Genomic DNA, 16,240 nt, shown 5'->3' on the forward strand with positions numbered 1-16,240 from the left:
TCATTACCGGGGGCTATTGTCAACCCGGCGACACTCTGGGGAGGGGGGGGTCCGACCTCATTATCGGCCAGCTGGACCGCGGCTTCACCCCTCCCACCCCTCCGTCCGCCCGATTGGAATTCCTCTCCCCCCCCTCCCACCCCATTCAATTCCTTCTCCTCTCTCCCCCCCCCTCCCCCCCACACGATTCCTCCTCCTCCTCCTCTCCCCCCCATTCAATTCCTCCTCCTCCTCGTCCTATTCCTACCTCTCCCACCCTCCTCCTCTCCCCCCCCCCCCCCCCCCCCTTCACCCACCTGATTCCTCCTCCTCTTCCCCCTCTGTCCCGACCCTACCACGCCGCCCCAGTGGACTCCTCCTCTAACGGGGCGGGGGGGGGCCACCAGAGAGGAACGTCGCCGGAGAGGAACGTGACCAAAGAGGAACGTGACCAGAGAGGAACGTGACCAAAGAGGAACGTCACCAGAGAGGAACGTGACCAGAGAGGAACGTCACCAAAGAGGAACGTCACCGGAGAGGAACGTCACCGGAGAGGAACGTGACCGGAGAGGAACGTCACCAGAGAGGATTGTCACCAGAGAGGCTACTCTCTCTCTAAACATCTCGGCTTCACGGGGAGGAGATTGCGTTATTGTTATTTATAGCACCTTTCCTTCATTACATTAAAGTCACACTGTAACAGTGACTAATGGCTAGTGACGGCTTGTAGAGGAAGGTGTAAACCTTGCTTGAGTATTATGACGAACTTTGAAGGCCTTAAATATGCTACGATACGTAGCTTCCCTCCCCCGCTGGGCGTCAGTGGGCCGCTGATGAGGCCTTGATTGGGGCTTGGCCGGCGTTTCGACGGGGCAGAGTGTGGGGAAATGTGTTGAGGACAAATGTGCTTTGTCCAGTCTTACGCAGAATTGAGAGTTAATTTAACAGACTTTGTAATTGTATTGTCCTAGTTTAAGAACAAGCCCAAATGGTCAGGGCAGGGATAGATACTTACTACATAGAAACTATGCTAATAAGTCAACTGAAAGCGTTTTTTTATCATGACTCTGACCTTTCTGAAAACAAATTCAAAGGGAAATTGACCTTTGGGAAGATTGCATGTTTGTATCTTTTCTAGCAGTTTGCCCTCCTGTCAACGCGTCTGTCATTGGCCTGAATTGTAGTAATAATTCTCTCTCTCTCTCTCTCTCTCGCTATCTCTCTCTCTCTCTCGCTATCTGTCTCCCCCTCCCTTCTCCCTCCCTCCAGTAACTCCATTTATGCAGTCATTCCCATTACTTTATATGTCTGGGCCTTGATGGTATTTGTCCTGGCAGCAACGGTGTGGTAAAGGTAGTATCTATTTATCCTGCGTTGTGATTCGTCAGCGCTATTTCTGTCACGGTGGAGCGGGGGGGAGAGCGCTGGGTTGAGGCTGACAGTCATCGGTCTAATCTCCGTCTTCTCCATGTCGTCGTGAGCGCCTTCTCCTCCTCTTGCCTCTCTCAGCCCACGATACGCACTGTTGGCTTCCTGCCAAGCAAACCCGCCTTCCCAGAATCCTTTGCCAGCCTGCTGTGGGATTCTAGCAGGCAGGCGAGGTGGTCACTCTCTGATTCCTGCTTCCTCGTCGCATCGTTCCTCCGCTTGCTTTCCTACTCCCTCCTTTCCTTCCTTCTCTCTCCTTCCTCGTTCCTCTTTTCCTTCCTGCTCTCTCCTTCCTCTTTTCCTTCCTGCTCTCTCCTTCCTCTGGCCTCCTTTCCTTCCTTCTCTTTCCTTCCTGTTTCCTCCTTTCCTTCCTCCTCTCTCCTTCCTCTTTCCTCCTTTCCTTTCCTCCTCTTTCATTCTTCCTCTTTCCTTCCTCCTCTTTCCTCCTTCCCTTTCCTCCTTTCTCCTTCCTCTTTCCTTCCTCCTCTCTCCTTCCTCTTTCCTCCTTTCCCCTTCCTCTTTCCTCCTTTCCTCCTCTCTCCTTCCTCTTTCCTTCCTCCTCTCTCCTTCCTCTTTCCTTCCTCCTCTTTCCTCCTTTCCTTCCTCCTCTCTCCTTCCTCTTTCCTCCTTTCCTTTCCTCCTCTCTCCTTCCTCTTTCCTTCCTCCTCTTTCCTCCCTCTCTCCTCCTCTTCCGGCCCATCCTTTGTCCTCCTCCCTCCTCCTCTGAGCGGTCCGTGGGGTCGTGTCATTTATAGCCGGCTGTAAGTGCTGCCAGCAGTTCATGAAAGCCAACACGATGTGCCTGACGTTTATAGCTGTGCATCACTAGGACACGGAGCAAGTCCCCCTGACACCAGTCTGGGGGTGGGGCTCTCGTGTGTGTGTGTGTGTGTGTGTGTGTGTGTGTTTCTAGCCGGTGAGACGTCCCTTGCAGCTCGTCTAGTCTAGACAGGAGGCGGTGGAGTGAGCAGGACCTCTCAGAAGCGCGCCGGAGAGTCCAATCACTCCCCGGGGTTTGGCCCAACCGAGGGGGTCATCCTCTCTGATGACTTCCCCCTGGAGGGGGGCGTGGTCGGGCTCAGCTGGAAGGGGGGGGGGGGGTGGATCTGTGTCTCCGTGGTGTTACATCCAGGCGAACGATTTGGATGCTCGTGCACGTCTCTCTCCCTGTCGGGAGGTCTACCTGTTGTTGTTGTTGTTGTTGTTGTTGTTGTTGTTGGTCTGCCCTCGTATTGGTTCCTTCCATCGGTAGAGGAGACGACGGGAAGTTTATTTAAGGAAAGGGATTGGATGGCATCGACCACACTGCCCCGGCGGAAGGCCGTATAGGGTTTCTGGAACCAGCAACCTTTTAGGAACAAGCTCATCACTGTCGCTCGCCATGTGAAAGTGGGCTGTTGTACACAACAAATGAGATTAGTTGTTTTGTCAAATCTGCTTTACATTTTACGATACGTTATGGATTGCACATCTAAGAACCGAGAGCTGTCGAACACCACTCTGGAAGCTGGTCTCGAGCTCCACATGAACACGGTGTTGGTGCAGGGAATGTGGGTGTTATTGGAAGGATTGTGAGGAACGGGGAGGGAAAACCTTTTTAGTTGGGAATCTCCATGGGAAACTCTTCGATTTCCTGGTCCCTAACCATATGTCGGAGCGCAGGACGCTGATGGGCCTTCCTTCCGGGCAGCGGTCGTTACTTACACACGGAATAAGCTCAGGGTTGGTTGATTTCTACTTGGTTTAGCTAATGGACCGGTCTGTTATTGACCTGAAGCCAGTGAGGCTACACCCTGTCCAAGCACAGGCGCTAGGACCAGACGCGTTTGTCACCGTGCCAACGAAACGGCAACAATTGAGTGTGTTGCACAATTCAGGTTTCATAATTCAAACGTGTTTTACTATCATGTCTGTCTGTTTGTCTGTCTGTGTCAGTCCGTCCGGCCATCCTTCCCTCTCTTCAGCTCTTTTTTTTTCTCTTAATCCCTCTCTCTCTCTCCATCACTCTTTCTCTCAGTGTAGAGTCCTGCCGATTCAGCATAATGTGGTGGCATTCGGGAATGGGTTGCCAGCAAGTAAATGTCTCACATGTGCACACACACACGCACTCGTGCTACCAGAATAGCATTGTGCTATTGGAATCTTGCATATTGGTGCATGGTGTGCAGTGCACCGTTCAAATAAAGACATTGATACGTCGTGGTTAACATGTTTGGGTAAACTATTGTGCCCTACTGTGTTTGGTCAAATAACCTTTAGTTGCATTAATGACGACGGGGTTCATGAAGATGCACATAGCTCATTGTTTTTGATGCAAAAGTTGTTGAAAACTCTGGTGCAGTGATGACTCTCACTGATTTGTGTAGTTTGTGCGTACTTAAAGTCTGATAGGACTCGAGACCTTTGCTGTGATGGATGTTAGTGTACGGTGATTTGTCATCCGCTTGGCTATGTAGTCAAATAGACTCCCGCCATGAAATAAGCTTGAGGAAATCAAAAGACTGATAATACCTGAGATCGCAATGGATTGGATGGAACGTACTTTTTGGACGTTAGAAGAGAACAGGAGAAGTAAACTAGGATTTATGTTGTCCATAAAGTAGAATGTGATTGTGAGTGAGAATTCAAACGATTTTAAAGACGGAATGGTTTCTTCTCATTCCCAGACCCATGGTCCTCTGGCTATCTCTTAGCTGTGTGTTTTAGCGTGTTACCAGCTGGCCTGAGCGTCGCAGCTCTCTGCCGCTGCGGGCCTGGATGGAAGGCCTCTTACCTGAGAGCCAGGGAGACGGGCCGAGGGCCGGTCCCACCCCCAGTGATTTGTAAAAGGAACCCCCCCACCTCCCATCATCCAGTCAACCCTCATTTCCTGCATTTTAGGTGGTCTTTGTCCCTGCCACCGGTCCAACAGTGAGGATGCGTGTGTGCAGACATCATTCTCATTCACACCGCACTTTGACTGGCCTACGTGCACGTACACATGCATCCATTACATGTGCGGTGATTTACTGACACATGCACATGAAAAGCGTTTGTATGCATGCGTGCACACACACGCGATAGGCGAAGAAACACACGCAAGATACTACGTTCTCATCGGGTGTGTGCGGTCACTTTTTTCACCCTTGCTGCTCTAGGCTCTTGTTTTCGAACAATCGATCAATTTGGTTTTCAGTAAATCTTTATTTACAACGGGACCGTAAGCATAGAGGAAGAAAATGTTATTTTTGCTTGAAGCAATTGTTGTTAATTCTACAGTTTTCGCCGGGACACGGAGACATTCCCTGAAGCTTGGCTAATCAGTTCAGCCGATTATTGTATATAATCATGGCCTCAACATGCACTACATAATGCTGATGATTTAGCTGAAAAGCCCAACCCATCTGTGCCGTACCCTTTAACACTAGCGTATCGCCATGATCTCACCTCTGGGAGATGATGTATGGCCGCTATACAGGACCAGCCTGGAACCCTATAGCTCCCGGTGCCTATTCCTCCCAGACGCTATGTGTTTTTGTGTTTTCCTTCTCTCCAGTCCATGTGTTGCTATAGGTCTTGTATACCTCAGGAGACGTCCCGGAATAGCTTAAAGTGCTAAACAAGCAGCAGTGCAGACGGCTCATTTAGCACACCTTGCCTCGACCACGTGCTTAGCGACGGTCGATGCTCCAGACGGGTCTGCTGTGAGATCCGGGAAGAGATGAGGCCCTGTTTTGAAGCACGGAGAGCTTAGTTCACTGTAATGGCTTTGATGCACATTGCCAGAGAAAACATTGCACAGCCATCAATGTGGACTTCAGATGTATATATTATTGTGCATCATCTATATTTTATAGTCCACGCAAAATAAAATAAAAGGTAACGGCAGCAGCAGAACATTTAGTATCACCATGAATGTTAGAACAACGTGTTGCCATTTCTTTAAGTTGATAAGATGCTCTAATCCGTTGTGACCATGACCTTTTGACTTGTTTCAGTATCTTAACAAAAAACTAAAACAGAAGAGAGTTCTTTGCCCAAACACTGCCTTGGTAACACTAACCCATGAACCCATGGGTTCCCCACCGCCCGGCTGCAGACGGATTGATTGTGTCACTAAGAACATCCCGGGCGGGCCTCTCCCCTAAAGCCTTGAGACAGGCGCTCAATATGTCCAGTGTTCCTGGCCTGTGGGGGGGTGACGTGGAACTGCATGATGCTTCTGGAAGGCTGTAGACGGCGCGCCGCACAGTCACCAGATGGAGACTGGGAAAAAAAGAAGTCCCATCCGCCAGGGAGGGGCTGACATTGCAGTGACCTCCAAGAGCTGCGCATAGCTTGGTTTACCTCTGAGTGCTTGCAACACGCACGCACGCACGCACGCACGTGCCGAAGACACACACACGCACACACGCACGCACGCACGCACGCACACACACACACCACAATAATTGGATTATTCTGTCCGTTTGGATTGGTTTAGGCAAATTGTTTGAAGAAGCGCCCCACTCTATAGTTTAATTACGTGTGCCGCTTTCCCACTCTGCAATCGAATCCCCCTCAAAAACGCTGTGCTGATTGGCCCAATCGCCGCAGCAGCATCACATCACGGTACGGCATCACAGCCGCCAGCTGCAGGCGCCGCATGGCAGAGACGGATGGCCTGTATGTCGATATGCGCACTGTACAACACGACGCACTCACCATCCGCTCTCTCTCTCTGCAGCGGCAGCCCTCGTTCTCTTGCCTGGGGGAGCCCAGAGATGCCATCATGCCTGGACGCGGGGGTGGTGTGGAGGACACTTACGGTCTTATTCAATCGCGTGGACTTAAGAATTAATTATCAAAATGGATTACGGCTCAGATTTGACACTGCGCTCATGCAGATCTCCGTAATGTGATGGGGGCTTGATGCCTTGCTATTAACTAGCCTACTAATCCTCTGTGAGCCTGTGCGTTGGTCAAAAATATTTATTGATGTTGGGGGCGGGGGGGGGGGGGCAATGCAGTATGTGTGTCTGTAGGGTGTGGCTGGAGATATCTGATCTTTATGTGGACACTCACTTCCTACCGCATACGAGCACACACACACGCAGGCAGTAACGTGCACACACTCAGGCAGAAACGTGCACACACACACACACACACACACACACACAAGCACACTCACACACAGACTCACTCGCACTGACTCGCACAAGCACACTCTTCCAGTTACAGCCAGCAGACGCCACACTTTCCAGGCGCTGTGCCTCTGAAAAAGAACAGAAATAATCCTAAATAGGCCAAGCTGTTGAGTACAGATGCTTCCCCAAATACACTGTGTTCCAATTTGGTCTTGTTGTTCGCTGCCTACCTACCTACCGGATAATTGACTCGGGTCCCAGTGAAGCCGCTTTGGGATGCGGCCAGGTTTTAACCCTATAGTGGGACGCTGTCCCCTGAGGCTTACTGTGCCCGATGCTGAACGAGTATTCACTCAGCTGATCAAAGCCCCCCCACCCAGGAGGCCTGGGTTTGTAGGCATGGATCCTCGGATCAGCGAAAGGCCGGCTCGCAAATGCAGAGCGCGCACACACACGCAGAGTGATCCTCAATTCATTTGGAGACCTTTAAGCAGGCGTGGAAGAGTTGCGGTGGCCGGGAAAACTCGCACACCTCTTTTATTTCAGCATCGGAGTCCCGTGTGTACAGGAGTCCCGTGTGTACAGAAGCATCGCAAGGCTTCACCTGGTGTTCTTAGTCCTATTGCACGCACACACAAGCACACACGAACGCGTGTCAAGAAATATATGGCCTTTCCACACAACCCACAGGCATTCGCAAGTGCATGGCTTGCACACATTTCGTATGCACGCGTCTTCAGCGGGACAGTCACTCAGAAGACCCAGCCAGCTGGTGTGCTGGCTGGCTGGTGGGCTGTAGGTAGGCTGCTGTCCCCTGAGCCTTCAGACAGACAGCCAGGCGGGAGCAGGGAGGGGGGGGGGGGGGGGATGGGCAATGGGTGGATTAGCAGCCAATGACCCCCCGGGAGTGAACGGAGCAGGCGCTACACACGCACGCACACATACGCGCACACGCACACACTTTTCCTCTCCTGCTCTGAAGTTTTGCGCATGTCCGCTGTGGAGGACATCATCTGAAATTAAGTGGGAGGCTAATGGTGCGTGCGTGCGTGCTTGAGCGTGTGTGTGTGTGTTATATACCTTGATACATTAGTTCCGAAAGTTATTTACACTTTGTATCTCTGACATGAATATGTACATCATCCACTGGCGTAATATGGCGCCTTGGTTTCAGAGATTCTGCGCTATATTTCGGACCAGAGAAACACTTACTAATTTAGCAACTTCGGAGGTGGTATGAGTCCGTGACCTATATCTCTAGTGAATGTGTGAACTGACTCCTTGTCAGATACGATAGTTTAATCAGTGTTCTCTAGTAAAACCTAGCCATGTTTCAGATGAATCCCAAACTAAATTAGCTAAAACCCATTTTGGATAAATCTTTTCACACTCCACCGACCAGTACGAAGATAATATATCAGCAGATTAATTCCAGTTGAGAAAGGGAAAAAATAGATTAGGCTTGGATTGCAAAAGGCTCCGTTCTAGGTATCTTTGTCTCATAAATGCTACGTATAATAATATAATCACTCAATAATAATATTCATATAATGCCTTTCAGGGTCCCTATGGTGCTGTACACAGGAAACGAAACAAAATATAAAGGGAGGACGTCTTTGGCTCAGGGACAGGTAACGCATGGCGGCGTCGTGTGTTCCCTCCCCCGGCGTGCGCCGTGTTCGTACGCAGCGAGGCGCGCGCTCTGTGCGTTTGTGCGGAGCTTTGTGGGGAAGTGGTTCTAATCCGCCGTCTCCCGGGGGAGACGGGATCTGTCGCCGCGGCCGGGAGTTACACCATGTCTGGTGATTCCCCGCCCCGTGCCGGATTAGCACAGCCGCTCCGGGTGCAGTGGAGGCGGGCTTGAACCACGCTGGTCAGGAGGAGATCGGGTCGGGGGGAGGGCCGCGTTAAAGGCTGCGATGGTACGCGCAACCACTTTCACTACGGGCACTGTTCCGGCTTGAAAACATATTGGTACATTATGATTTGGTTCCCCCCCCCCCCCTATACTTTTACACAAGACTCTTTTCACAGCGTCGTTATCGTAGTACAAACGCAGGTGTTGATTATAACACTTGTTTTGTGTCTGCTCCTTTAATGTATTAAGGCAGACTGTAATAACAGGTGTTGGCTATAAGCAACACCTGTTTTCTTCCTGAGATGACTGTTAAAAAGGTCAATTGTATTCTACCCAAATGCATGTGTTATAGGAGGGAGGGCTAGGTATATTGGGTTCATCTCCTCTATATAGGCGCCTTATGACTGTTTATGTTCATGAAGCTTATATAGTCTGTTTATTTTTAAGTTGTGTGTTTCAGAGTTGTACGTTTTGTACATCTATAAACGTTTATATGTAGGGTATAGCTACTTCTTGATCTGCCTAGTTTAATCAGAAGCACGTCATTGTACAACGGCGTGCTGTATTATGTTATCAGCAGCCCGTACCACACCAAACATATACAGCCCTGCACAAGTTGAGGTACATAAGTCAGTCTTTTGACTGTGAACTGGTTCATGCTTTTGAGAAGGAAGCTGTTAAGCGAACTACACATGCTCACAAACACTTGCGCTCTATTGCACTCTCTCAGACACACATAATCATACACACGCACGCACACACGTGATGTCTTATTTCCGTCAAGGCGACTGTGACTGTGTGACAGATGGTTTGGTGCCGGGTCTCCTTGAACAGAAGTAACACGATCTTACCTATTCGAGGCACAGGGGCCACTCAAGAGAGAGTCCATTGCCCGTTAGCTAAGGCTCACGGTAGTAGGCAGGGTACTCCCTCCAATTACACCGAACACGAGTGGAGTCTTGTTCACAACAAGGAGGCGACACTACAGCAGGGAGATGAACATCGGCGGTGACAGGCAGACGACCTCCCCGCTGGCCCATTTTGAGCCCTTTAAAGCTCTTTGTATGCTAGGACAAGACGATTTAAAGAGAGATTCGTAGGACGTATTGTCCTGCAACCGCACCGAATGCCTTATTTAGCACCAGAGGTCCTTCTGGGACAGCGGGGGCTGTACAGGATTTTTTTTGTGTATAAATTAGATGACAATTTCGCCCGAGTTCTCTTCCTTTTGTTTGTACCGAATGTGGGCTCACACCGTGACTGTGTGGACCCGCACGAGTCGGTCGAGAAGCGCGTCGTACAATCGCATCTTTTCCGCTGCGCAGGGCCCAAACGCAGAAGCCGTTTTACCCTGGCATGACATGAAAGGGTTCCCTCCGTTTTGTACTCCAAGCGGTGTTCCTCTTTTTCTCTGTGTGTGCTCGTGGAGGACCGACGCTTTGTGCTCGTTCTCCCGCTGTGTTGACGCTGATGTTCCTAAGGAGGGTTCTCCCGTTCCGTGGAAAGAAGGGGGAGCCTGCCAGAGAGTGAGTCTAGGTCTAGCTCGGCTCAGGGCAGAATGGGCTCACCTCGCTCTCTCGCTCTCTCGCTCTTTTCCATCTGGCCCCGCCATGAATGATTCAAGCGGGCCCGCGGGCCGGTTTGGTTTGGCAGAGCAGCCCCCCGTGCTTAAGAGCTCGCCTTTATGACCTTTTGGTTTGGTGACTCTTTTTAGTGAGCATTTGCAACGTTATCTTCCAAATCGGTACAGAACGTGCTAACCGCAGTTCAAAGCCAAGACTTTAAATATGGGTATTTTCATCTAAAATTAAGTCCTGGCAAATTACACCATTGGATTGGGAGTTGAGGTTGGGCAGAATGGCAAACCAGACCCTTTTACCTCACTGAATGAATGATGGAAATATGAGCAGGTGATCGTGCGTGCGTGTGCGTGCGTGCGCGTGCGTGCGCGCGCACACGAGAAATGTTCCCATCGCCTCGGGAGCGTCCGACGTGGACCTTTCGTACCTCGCCGGCGGAGCGGCAATCTGTTTGCGGAAAACAACCATATTCCCCCTGACTGAAACGCTCAGCGCCCCTCGCTAATAGAGAGGAGGCCTCCCGCCGTTCCCCGTCTGTCCCATTCCCCCAGTCCCACCTTTCCCGCACACCCTCTTCTCCTTCCCTGCCTCCTCGCAGCCTGCTCTCTCTCCCCTCCCTCCGCCGCTGCCCCCAGGTAGTGGAACGCATTCGCTGATAAAAAAAAAACAAAAAAAAACAAACGGGAAGGATTTTATGAGTCGGGAAAGCTGCGAGCGACCGTGCCAGATACCGCTTATTTTTGATCCGGGCTTTGCGTGCAGCGGCCGTGTGTTTGGAGAGAGGACGGATTTCCCCTCTCCGTCTGGCGGGGGTGGAGGGGGGCTGACGGGGGGCTTGCTGGAAGGGAGGGGCGGCGGTGACACTGCTGTGTGTCACTGACTCTGAGCCGGGCCAAGATCTGTCTGTCTGTCTGTCTGTCTGTCTGAATACACTCCCCCAACGCACGCTGTCCCACTCGTCTCAAAGCTCCCCGCCCCTGAGCGACACCCAAACCCGTCCCTGGGATGATCCCGTCCCTGGGATGATCCCGTCTCGCCTCGAGTTTCTTCCAGGACATGAGTGACTAATTCAAGTGACACCGCCTGGAATTACGCGTGCTGTTCATCCGCCCTGTGTTGTGTTTCCGCGCCGGGCCCTCGGATTTACATCGGGTCCAGATGTAAGCTTTTGATAGGGGCTATTAGGGCGGACCCACGTGTGCGTGAATCAGATCATAATTATGTAACGGGATCTCCCCGGGTCGAGTTAAATACTTCTTGATTAGTCTCTCGGCTTTGACCTGATGCTGGGATGCTATGTAAGACTCGCGCAGAGATTTGCCTCCTGGCATGTGTCGTTGGGTATTTGATCATCTCCGTGATGTGAAGACAATGGGATATGGCTGTTACGCAGCTTGCCCACTGCATCTGTCCGTCAACGGATGACGGAAGGCGTGGCTGACGGATGGGGGGGGGTGGTCTTTGCAGAGGCATAGGTCAGCCAAGCCCGAGCATACGCGATCTGATGTGGATGACGGATCCGTCGCTGCCTGAAAAGTTGAACATTTTTCAACTTTCTTGACGGAGCCGACGGATCCAACGGAACGGATGGATCCACAATGCATTGCGGCTCCGCCCCGTTCAAAGTCAATGGGATCCGTCAGAGGACGGATGCAGTGGGCAAGGGGTGTTGGGGCTTGTTCACACTACCTCCGTCCGTCGACGGATCACATTGACTTTGCATGGGGCGCTCGCGAAATGCATTGTGGGTCCGTCCGTCCATCCATTCGGCTCCGTGGCCTGCATCAAAAAGTGGAGAAATGTTCAACTTTTCAGGCAGCGCCGGATCCGTCGGCCAATCAGATCGCGGTTATGCAAATACCCTCCACACATTCCCTGGATCCATTTTGCAATAATAAGCAGGAAAAATCCTGCCGTTATATATTTTTAAAGAAATGTGGAATGATAGGATTGTTTGTAGTCACCTGTTGTTTGTGTCATCTTTTGTATTAATATCCACACCATCGGCTTTGTAGAGGGAGGCGATTTGATTGGCTGCAGTATGCGTCTACAAAGACTAGTCCCCTATACGTCAGACACGCCCTCGGCCATCCGCCGACGGACGCATGTAGTGTGCACAAGGCTTTAGAGTGCAGCTTACTTGCGTAAGATAAAATATTGCCAAGGCAAACGGAGGAGGAGAAAAAATGTTATTAGATGCTTCAGGCTTTCTGGGACCGTGCCAAAATGCCAAATCATGATTGTTAGCCATTCCAGTCTTCGTAAAATTGGGAGGGAAACATGATATTATCTTGTTGGTGGAAAGTCAAAGGAAGTTAAGTCGGCCAGTGCGGCCACCTACAATTACTAATCATCATATTCTTTTGGCATTCATAGTTGAATCTATATTGGCTCATAATTGTTTTTTGGACTTCGATTGCAATATATGTGCTGTGATATAATGCCGAGAGAACATTTGTTTGAAACACACAAATCATAAATCGGATCCAAATCCAAAGAGCCTTTCTGAGTACACTCTGTCCATTCGAGCCTTTGTGATTCTCTGTGCATCGTCTACTCCACAGTCTGCTCAATAATTGACCATCGAATGGCTAGTGTTTGTGTTTATGCATGAATGCTCCAACTCCTCCAATCTCTTTGATTCTTCACAGACGGCATTACGACGGAGAGGGAGCAGGGAATCATTCAAAGACAAGAAATCTATGAGTCAGGTGAGAGAATCCCATCAATTTGCTCCCCTATACTCTCATTCCCCCCCCCTTCAGCTTGATAAATCACGTGCAAGACTTGATTTGTGATCCTGTGCATAAGGGCTGCTCGATTATGTAAAAAAAAAAAAGATTATTTTGGAGAATATTGAAATCACGATTATTCAAATGATTATTTTTGAGTTTGAAAACATGATGCATTTATTCATAATTTCTACAAAAGAACGCTTTGTAACTGAGAACTTTGACATTTCCCCTTAAAAAACACACATTATTCAAACAGAAAATGTTCAAGTAGAACGGGATGTACAAAAATGTATCCAGCTGTTCTATATTCTCCATCTCTACAAAAAATAAAATGAAATGGTAGTTTGGAGATCGATTCATCCAAAAATCGAAATCACGATTAAACTGGAAATCGTTTCATCGAAATCCCCTTATCTACTTCTCCCCCTTTGTTTCTCATTTCCTTCCCTTCCTCCCCGTCTCTCTCCTGTGTCCTCCCCCCCCCACCAGGAGGACAGCGCCGACCTCCGCTGCCAGCTGCAGTTCGCCAAGGAGGAGTCGACGCTGATGAGGAAGAAGATGGCCAAGCTGGGCCGGGAGAAGGACGAGCTGGAGCAGGAGCTGCAGAAGTACAAGTCGGTGTACGGCGACGTGGACAGCCCCCTGCCGCCGGCCGAGTGCTCGGGCGGCGGCCCCCACAGCACCCGCGAGGCGGAGCTGCGGCTGCGCCTCCGGCTGGTGGAGGAGGAGGCCAACATCCTGGGCCGGAAGATCGTGGAGCTGGAGGTGGAGAACCGCAGCCTGCGGGCGGAGAACGAGGACATCCGCTGCCAGTACGAGCGCGACTGCTTCGGCCGCGAGCCCTTCTCCAGCATGCCGTCGTCGCCCTACGGCGGCGACGCCCTGGAGTCGGCCAACGAGCTGCGGCGCCACCTGCAGTTCGTGGAGGAGGAGGCGGAGCTCCTGCGGCGCTCCATCTCCGAGATCGAGGACCACAACAAGCAGCTGACCTCGGAGCTCAACCGCTTCAAGTTCGGGCCCTCCACCTCCGGTGCCACGGCGGTCGGGGAGGACGTCGTCGCCGTCGGCGGCGGCGGCGGCGGCGGCGGCGGCGGAAGTGGCGAGGGGGGGTCGTACCGCCCCGGCAACGGGAACGGCGGCGGCGGCGGCGGCGGCCTGGTGATGATGGAGGAGCTGAAGGCGGCGCGCATGCAGATCAACGAGCTGAGCGGCAAGGTGATGAAGCTGCAGTACGAGAACCGCGTGCTGATGTCCAACGTGCAGCGCTGCGACCTGGCCGCCCACCTGGGCATGCGCACGGGCAGCCCCCGCGACAGCGACGCCGAGAGCGACGCGGGGCGGCGGGAAGCCGCCGAGGACGAGGAGGCGGGGCGGCTCCTCCTCCTGCAGCCCAAGAGGGAGGGCCCCGTCGGCGGCGAGAGCGACTCGGAGGACCTCTTCGAGAAGACGGGGACCACCTCCGGGTTCGGCAGCCTCAAGCCGTCGGAGGGCGGCGAGCTCAGCGCGGCGGAGCTGGCGGCGCGGCGGCGGGAGGACCGCGAGTCGCTGTCCAACGTGAAGCGGGAGGCGGACCGGCTGGGGAAGACGGTGGACCGGCTGATCACCGACACGGACAGCCTGGTGTTCGAGGGGAGGCCGCCGGCGACGGCCGGAGACTCCCCGGACGGGGGAGCGCCGCCGGGCGGGGCCAGGTCCCCCAAGCCGGACCCCCAGGTGCTGGACACCATCAACACGCGCATGAAGGCCTTCCGCACGGAGCTGCACATCTTCATGGAGAAGGTGGACCACCTGGGGGAAGGCATGAGGGACCGGACCGACGACCTGTCGCCCATGCCCCACCTCACCGAGTCCAGCAGCTTCCTGTCCACCGTCACCTCCATGTCCCGCGACTCGCCCATCGGCACCTTGGGCCGGGACCTGGCCTCGGACTTCCAGGTAAGTGCCCCATCGATGCCCGCCTGGGATTGGTTGTCCAGGCGCCATACTTTTCATATGCTTGGATCCCCTCGCAACATTTAGTCCTCCCCCCCCCCCCCCCCCCTTTTCTCTCGCTGCTTTTTTCACTTGCAAAAAAATGGAAAGCAAGAAAAAATGGCCAAGTCGCCCGTGTCACGTTAATAAGTCAAATTGCCGCTCCCACAAGTGCTGCAGAAAAAGACTGCTGCGTAGAATGCGCTGTAGTACTGATTAGAATATCAACCCCCAAACCATTGCACTTGGTTATTAACATCATCAACTACATACTTTCAGACACATGGATAACAATTTGTGCCAGAATGGTATAATACTGTGCCATTGAAAACATGACTTGAGGTTGAACCAAGGATTAAATAAGTAAACTGTCAAATTGTAAAGTCCTATTAAAGCCAGCCTACGAATTGGGTCTAGCGTCGGCGTCGCTGGGAAACCCAGGGGTATATTTTCCGAATGCGACGTTCCATTATGGCTCAATGTAAATGCATCCAAGTATGCAGTCATTAGTTGGCCGTTGTAAGGCCCCTGAACGTGGCCCTCGTCGCCGGAGCGCGCCGAACGAGCAGGTGGAATTAATGACATTGCCAGCGGTGTGCATTTGGAGCCTGGTGGACCCACAGGCCCGTACCCTCCACAGCGGCCACCCCGTTCACCACCAAGGTGACGCTTCTGAAAGTTAGCGCAAACCCAAAATAGCAACACGTGCGGGCAAAGCCCGGGAAAGAGATCCATTAGTGGCGAACCGCAGTAGCCCCTGCTTTGGCCGCCCTTGAGCCAACCCAGTTCAGCCACAACCGGCCACCGACCCCTTCCCGTCCTCCAACCTACCTCCACCACCACCCCCACCGCCATCCCCCCCTTCCACTGCCGCTGCATTCCCATCGGCATTCCCATGCACGCCTTCATAGCCAGCAGCACCACCCCCTTGCAGCACCACCCCTTGCAGCACCACCCCTTGCCTGCCCCTGTGCCCCCTTCTCTCGGCCTCAGCCTTGTCCCCCACATCCCCCCTGCAGCCTTGCTTCAATTTCAGCCGGAACCATAGGTTGAGTGTCTGGGGTGTGTGGGTGTCGTTGTGGGTGTGGCACGGGGAGTCCTTGAGCCAGCTTCTTCCATTCGGCTGTGTCACAGTAGGCCAACAGCAGCAGCACACTGTGATCAACCCACCGCTCCGGTGCGGCCGTGCGCGAGACTGCTGCCACGCCGCGTTAGTGTCTGCAGGCACTCACTCGATTGGCCCGCAACAAGCCGCGGAGCTTTTGTCCACCCGGCTGAATCGCCCCGCCGTCGCTCACGCACCACAACTGCATCGGGTACGCTCTGTGGTGTTGCCAAGGAGATGAGGAAAGTGTGTCATGTTTTAAAATAACCAGCGCTCCATTTTAAAAAAAAAAAAAAAAAAAAGGAGAGAGCCCACTCCAGGGTTATACAAGTTTTTGAATGAGCCGCCGATGGAAGAATCTAGCTGGCGGGCCTTGCGCTTTCTGTGTCTCTTCCTTCACGCGGCTTGCTTGCTTCTTGTGTGAGTCAACATGTGAACACGCACTTGTGTCCCTGCTGCACGACCGGGCTGACAACCCC

General features: G+C 52.5%; 1 protein-coding gene across 1 annotated transcript in view; it reads left to right on the plus strand.

Moving 5' to 3' along the window:
• The window catches only part of mtcl1 (microtubule crosslinking factor 1), a gene marked incomplete at both ends in the record, with an annotated part of 56,738 nt that overhangs the window by 14,578 nt on the left and 25,920 nt on the right, over positions 1-16,240 (plus strand). The window contains 2 exons of the mRNA XM_079750535.1: positions 12,602-12,661; positions 13,175-14,620. Of these exons, the coding sequence (XP_079606661.1) occupies positions 12,602-12,661; positions 13,175-14,620 (1,506 nt within the window). The remainder of the gene's footprint in view (positions 1-12,601; positions 12,662-13,174; positions 14,621-16,240) is intronic.

This window comes from Pollachius pollachius (genome assembly GCF_949987615.1).
Source record: "Pollachius pollachius genome assembly, chromosome: 14".
Taxonomy (NCBI): Eukaryota; Metazoa; Chordata; class Actinopteri; order Gadiformes; family Gadidae; genus Pollachius; species Pollachius pollachius.